The 6019-nt window shown below is 36.9% G+C and overlaps 1 protein-coding gene across 1 annotated transcript; it reads left to right on the top strand.

Annotated features, from left to right (window-relative positions):
- The first annotated feature begins 1887 nt into the window (after positions 1-1887).
- mei-9 (DNA repair endonuclease XPF mei-9) lies at positions 1888-5999 on the top strand. Its single transcript, XM_043422216.1, has 14 exons — positions 1888-2021; positions 2107-2277; positions 2367-2546; positions 2646-2826; positions 2922-3074; positions 3150-3263; positions 3348-3496; positions 3606-3760; positions 3837-4071; positions 4194-4353; positions 4433-4738; positions 4895-5422; positions 5513-5713; positions 5807-5999. The coding sequence occupies exons 2-14, from the start codon at positions 2210-2212 to the stop codon at positions 5963-5965; spliced, it is 2589 nt and encodes an 862-aa protein (XP_043278151.1). The 5' UTR covers positions 1888-2021; positions 2107-2209; the 3' UTR covers positions 5966-5999.
- The last annotated feature ends 20 nt before the right edge of the window (positions 6000-6019 follow it).

Here is a 6019-nt window from a genome sequence, read left to right as displayed (position 1 = left end):
ACGGAAAAGGAATCCAAAGATCATACGATCGCGCGAATCGTTCCAATGTGCACGTTGATTTATTACGAGGCTAATCAAGCGTAGCTTTTATTGAGCGTTTTTGTCCTCCACAAACTCGTGAGGATGAACGACATTTATTGGGATCATTCACCCGAAAAGCTTTTGTTCAAGGAAAACAAAACGTTTATTTTTTAATCGTGCATTTAATCGCGATCTTCATCTAATTTTTTCGAGGTTTTTTCATTTATTCATCAATATTTTTTATATCTTTTTACGAATACTTTCATTTTCGAAGTGATTCGATCACGATGATGAGTATCGTGAAAAAACGTTTTTTCAATCCTCTTTCGTTCATCTGCTTCTTCGGTTTTCCTTTGATTTTTTATAATTGTTTCGTAAAAAATAACATGTTCGGAAAGCTCTTCGTTTTGTTGGTTTTTCGAGAAATTTATGAAATTCATGTAATGCTTGAACTTCGATTCCTATCTGAAAACGAATTTCACGCGATAATTGCTCCAAACGTCCAAACGTCGTGTTTTTTTCTCGGTGATTGCAGAGACTCTACCGGGGTGCCGCAGAAAGACTGAGTTTGCAGCGGCAGCAGGAAGCGCGAGTTTTCGAATCACTATTCAATTCTTGATTAGAAGACGCTACACGTAATAATCATAGGATAAACTGAGAAAACCTATTATTTTTTCGAGCATACAACAATGTCATTACAATTAGAATAGATAAACAAGTAATTGGAAATCCTCATAATTTTTCTCATTGATTTCTGTGTGTCGCTCGATTTATGAAATAATCGTTCTGATGAAGTGAATACGAGACGAAGTCTTGCTATGAAGGAACTGCTCGTTGTTTTATTTCTGGTAGGATTGAAATAATTTTTAAATAAACTAATTCACAGAATTCCTCATTTTTTGATACTATGCACAAAATGTAATTTCGGTTGAGTAAAAATGAAGTTTTATGTTCATTTATTTATAGGCTCACATGAGTTTTTTATATTTTTAATGTTTTTTAGGTTATGTGTTTGAACGTTTCTGTTGGGTGCAAGATAATCAATTCAAATCATTTGAACGAGAAATAAAGCAAATATATGTGATGATTATTGAAAATATCAATTTGAGAATAAAAAAGTAAACGTTTTCATCATTTTCCATTGAGCGTGGTCATATTTAGTGCGTTTTAAAACAGTTTCGTTAAACAGTAAAACTGGATGTTTCAATCACAAAAAGAAAAGTGAACTACTGAGAAATAAATATACCAGAGAACGGTTTTTGCCTGTTTAATTAAGTAAAACATGACTTTCGTTTGATTTGCTTACAAAGTTACAGGGATCATTCCTCCTCCATTTCTCCTATTGTTAAATTATTTTATTCTGGGGAACAATAATGAGTTTGTGGTTCGCAGGGCGGTACGTTCTGTGTTTTTGCTGCAGACGAGCTACTGTTGCACTATGTCCATGACGAAGTGTCTGCTGGTTCTTACAAATATTACAGCCTCATGTACGAGGGTATCATCAAAATAAGCTTGAAATCTCAGTAAGTAATTTTCAACAATTCCATTGCAAGAGAGAGAAGAAAATGAAAAATTGTTCAAAGAAAAATCATTAATAAATCATGGCGGTGAACAAAATATTGATTCCTTTATTCCAATAGAACAGGAGACGCCGATTTGTATGTATCGCAAACAACAAACAAACCATCCTACGACCCAGAACATTATTGTCTCCAATCAATAACTTGTGGCGAAGACATAGTTTTCATACCACAGAGGTAAACGTAGATGTTTCTTTCAGATGACATAAAAAACTTGCTCATTAAAACCTTTCTATCGTTGAGTTGAATTGAGGAATTTTTCTTAGTTTCAAAAGACCGGTGAGCATTGGCGTTTATGGCCACCCTGCTCATGAAACGAGCCGCTACAATCTCTTGGTTTACCACGTAACTTTGGCTGAACAAGAGTTCTTTGATGAGCAAAATCCACCCAACAGTTTTGAGGAAACTCCAAATTCAAAGGCAAACTATGAAGTTTTATGACAAACATGAATTACATTCTAATAAATTGAATGGTTCGTTATTGGAAAATCGATTTTTTTTGTAGGGTGTGAAAAAGTCAATCGTGCTCACATTCCTGTGGACCCTGCTAGAACAATTCTTTCAAGTTTTATTCTGAAACGATCTAGAGGAGAAGCTGAGGGGTCAAAATGTTGGAATACGAGAATCAAATGTTCCTGGAGGCCCTTCAAGAGGACGGATTGATGATTGTTGCAAAGTGGGTTTTCGCACTGGAAAAAAATGAATACAATTTTTTGTCACTGCATCAAGTTCGGCTATGTAAAAATTGTTATTCCTTCCCTACAGAGGACTTGGCCTCGAAACTGTTTTCGCAAATATCCTCAAAGTCTATTTGGATCCTGGAAATTTGGTCCTGGTTCTTGGCACCACTGACCGGGACGAGGAATATTTTGTCAACCAGTTATCAACAATGGGTGTAACTACAATGCCAAAAATCATTTCCGCCCAAATTACGTCGAACGAACGGTGAACGAAATTTCTTTTTCTCTACAAATCACATTGCCACTAACTTTTTCCTCGTTATAACGTACGATTTATTCTCTTGGTTTCATTAATTTCATCTAGTGAACTGACCTACTTGGACGGTGGAGTTCTATTCATATCCGGACGAATCCTAGTCGTCGATTTGTTGAAAAAACGTGTTCCTTTGGACCTAGTCACCGGCATACTCGTTTATCGTGCTCAGGGCATCCTAAATTCTTACCAAGAGGCATTTGCACTTCGTTTGTATAGGCAAGCTAACAGGGTAATTCACATTCCAATGACATTTTCTCATTTGTTCTCATTACCATAGTCTTCCAATTAATTATTTACTGTATGTTTTATCTTAACCCTTTACAGACTGGTTTCATTAAAGCTTTTACAAATTCAGCACTGGCTTTCACCGTTGGATTTGCTCAAGTCGAGCGAGTCATGAAAGCTTTGTTTGTTAAGAATCTCTACCTTTGGCCACGTTATCACTCCATCGTCAATAACAGTCTGTCAAAGAATAAGGTAAATTCGACTAATTTTCTGTTGAAAAATGTAATACTTGCGGAAACTGAGGATAAATGAAAAACAAAATTACAGCCTGAAGTTATCGAGCTACACGTGAAACTGACGCAAAAAATGTTGAACGTTCAAACTTGTTTGTTGGATGTGATGAACGTAATTGTGAAGGAATTGAAGAGTCTTAACAAATACGTGAGTTTCTACTTTATTTGAAGAAGGAAATTATTCGCACAACGTTATGCTGAGATTTTTCATTTCTCCTGGTTTTTTTTGTAGCTCGATCTCGATGAATTGAACGTCGAAAATGCTATTTCGAAGAAATTTCACAAGCAACTGCAGACTCAACTCGATCCTATTTGGCACCAACTGAGCGGTGCGACGAAACAGTTGGTTGCCGATCTCAAGTACATGGGCGCTTTGTTAACGTCAGTACTTTTTTATCTTTGTTTATTAAATTTGTTCTTGAAATAGAAGAAAAATGAGGATTTTGTCACTCTTTACGAATAACTATTTTAGAACGTTCATTATTTACAGCCGTTTGATATACGAGGATTGCGTGTCTTTTTACGTGATGCTAAATCAATTGAGGAGCATGGATTATGCAATGAAAAACACTGGTTGGCTCGTTCTCGACGTAGTTGACGATCTTTTCCGTCACGCGAAGAGCCGTATTTACAACGTCAAAGATGGTTCGTCAGATAAATGACTATAGAAATGAAATACTACAAATAATTATTATCGATTGAATAAATTTTTTTATTCCAGAATTAAAACCAGAAGCCAGCCCAAAATGGTCGGCTCTATCGGAAATCCTCGCTGAGATTCGGACCGAAATGAACAAATCGAAAGAACTCAAGGAAAACGAAAAGAAAATTCTCATTCTCGTTTCCGATGGAAACACGTGTTATCAGCTGAAAAATTATTTAGTTATGGGAGCCGGCGGATTTTTGCTTTACGAGGCTATGAGAAAATTGAAACACACTTCGATTAAAAAATCCAGGTCTCTTTACATCATTTTCTAAACACCATAATTTCATTTTCATGCATCTGATCATAGAATCTACTAGCAAAACGAAAATACGAATTGTAGAAAAAACTGAGGAATTCATTTTTTATCATCAGTAATCAAAAGGAAACTGAAAGCAAGTCCGAACCATCGCCTCCGGTGGAAGAAGAAATTATAGAAAATCACGAAAGCTACGTCCTCACGTATTCGCAAAAACCGGTTGAAAATGTTGACGAAAATGATAAGAGCTTCAACGCTTTTGAAGAATGTTCGCAAGTATGATTTGTTTTTTCAACATGAAAATTTTCAGAAATAAACCTTGAAGTTTGAATTGACTGCTTTGTTGTTTATCTAGGTAGCAGGAGACGATACAACGATTCTCGAAACAACGGAGCCAGTGGTTCTTATTCATTCGCTCAAGAGATCGGGTGACCCAATGGCGCTTCAAAGAACACTCAGCGAAGTGGTACCATCCTATGTCGTAATGTACGGCGCCGACGTTTCGGCAATAAGACAATTGGAGGTTTATCAAAACAACAATCCGTCGATAAATTTGAAAATATATTTTTTGGTTTACGGCGGTTCGGTTGAGGAGCAAGGTTATCTGACGTCGTTGCGACGAGAAAAAGAAGCTTTTGAAAAGCTGATCAAAACGAAGGCGGTAAAAGAGCATTTTTTCTTGTCCTTTTTTCGCTTTTTGGTTCAAGCTTGCAACACGAATTTTCGTTTTATTCGATCCAAATTTATTAATTTAGTTTTCTGGATTTATGTTCCACAATTTTCGTATGAATACGATCGAAAAATATGAATTTTTAAGACGATGGTGATTCCGAGTGATCAAGACGGCAAATCGGAAGCTCTGACGCATGGACCATCCATTGAAAGTGAAGGAAACTCTCGGAAAGGTGGATTGGAAGGGAGTGCGGAGAATGTGGCGAACAAAGTTATCGTCGACATTCGTGAATTCAGGAGTGAATTGCCCGCTCTTTTGCACAAACGTGGAATCGAAATCGAACCTGTTACCATCATCGTCGGCGATTATATTCTATCACCGGAGATCTGTGTCGAACGCAAAAGTATCTCCGATCTTATAATGTCTCTGAATTCGGGGAGATTGTACAATCAGGCCGTCTCGATGACTCGATATTATACCAAACCGATGCTTCTCATCGAATTCGATCAAAATAAATCATTCTGCCTCCAAGGCAATTATTACGTTAGTAAAGACATGAAAAGCTCCGATATCACGGCTAAACTGCAATTGCTCACAATGCACTTTCCGAAATTGAAGCTCATCTGGTCTCCCAGCCCCCAAGCTACTGCTCAACTCTTCGAGGAATTGAAAGTAAGTCGAGTTTTATATTTTTCACTTGCTGCGTAGAAACTTTTGAATTTGTAAGAAATCCTACGAATATTTTTTTTTTTTCTATTGTAGCAAGGCAGAGCCCAACCAGATTCTCAAGTAGCAGCTCAAATTGGCTTGGACGACGATGTAGATGACAAAAGAGTAATGGTCGAAAAATACAATCCAAACATACAAAATCTCGTTTCCAAACTTCCGGGAGTACATTCGAAAAACTTACGTGCTATTTTGAACAAAGGAGTTTCACTCGATGGGCTCGTCAAAATGACTAAGGTGAAATAAGCAATGAAAATCATTTCGTTTTTTCACCAAGTCCAGGTAATAAAAATTGATTATTTCATATGCAATTTCATGTAAATTCGACAGGATGAATTGGCGGCGATAATAAGCAACAAAACCGATGCAAACGCGTTATATGCGGCGCTCCATGAGAAAAAGAAGGCAGAAGAAGCTTCGTCGTCGTCGACAAATCGACCGGTCTCGAAATTTCGTACACGAGGTTTATTTACCTCGAAAAAATCATAGAAAATACAAATATCAATACTCCGCAGGACAAAAACAAAGTTTTCTTAGAAATTT

This window comes from Venturia canescens, chromosome 6 (assembly GCF_019457755.1).
Source record: "Venturia canescens isolate UGA chromosome 6, ASM1945775v1, whole genome shotgun sequence".
Classification (NCBI taxonomy): Eukaryota; Metazoa; Arthropoda; class Insecta; order Hymenoptera; family Ichneumonidae; genus Venturia; species Venturia canescens.
The sequence above is the reverse complement of the archived record's forward strand: the minus strand, read 5'-3'. Positions and strand labels throughout refer to the sequence as shown.

What these genes read in the sequence shown, in the direction of transcription:
- mei-9 (XM_043422216.1), top strand. Translation starts at nt 2,210, where the DNA reads ATGTTGGAATACGAGAATCAAATGTTCCTGGAGGCCCTTCAAGAGGAC. An exon ending in AGCTGATCAAAACGAAGGCG is followed by an intron (nt 4,739 to 4,894) that starts GTAAAAGAGCAT and finishes TGAATTTTTAAG; the next exon opens with ACGATGGTGATTCCGAGTGA. An exon ending in GGCTCGTCAAAATGACTAAG is followed by an intron (nt 5,714 to 5,806) that starts GTGAAATAAGCA and finishes TAAATTCGACAG; the next exon opens with GATGAATTGGCGGCGATAAT.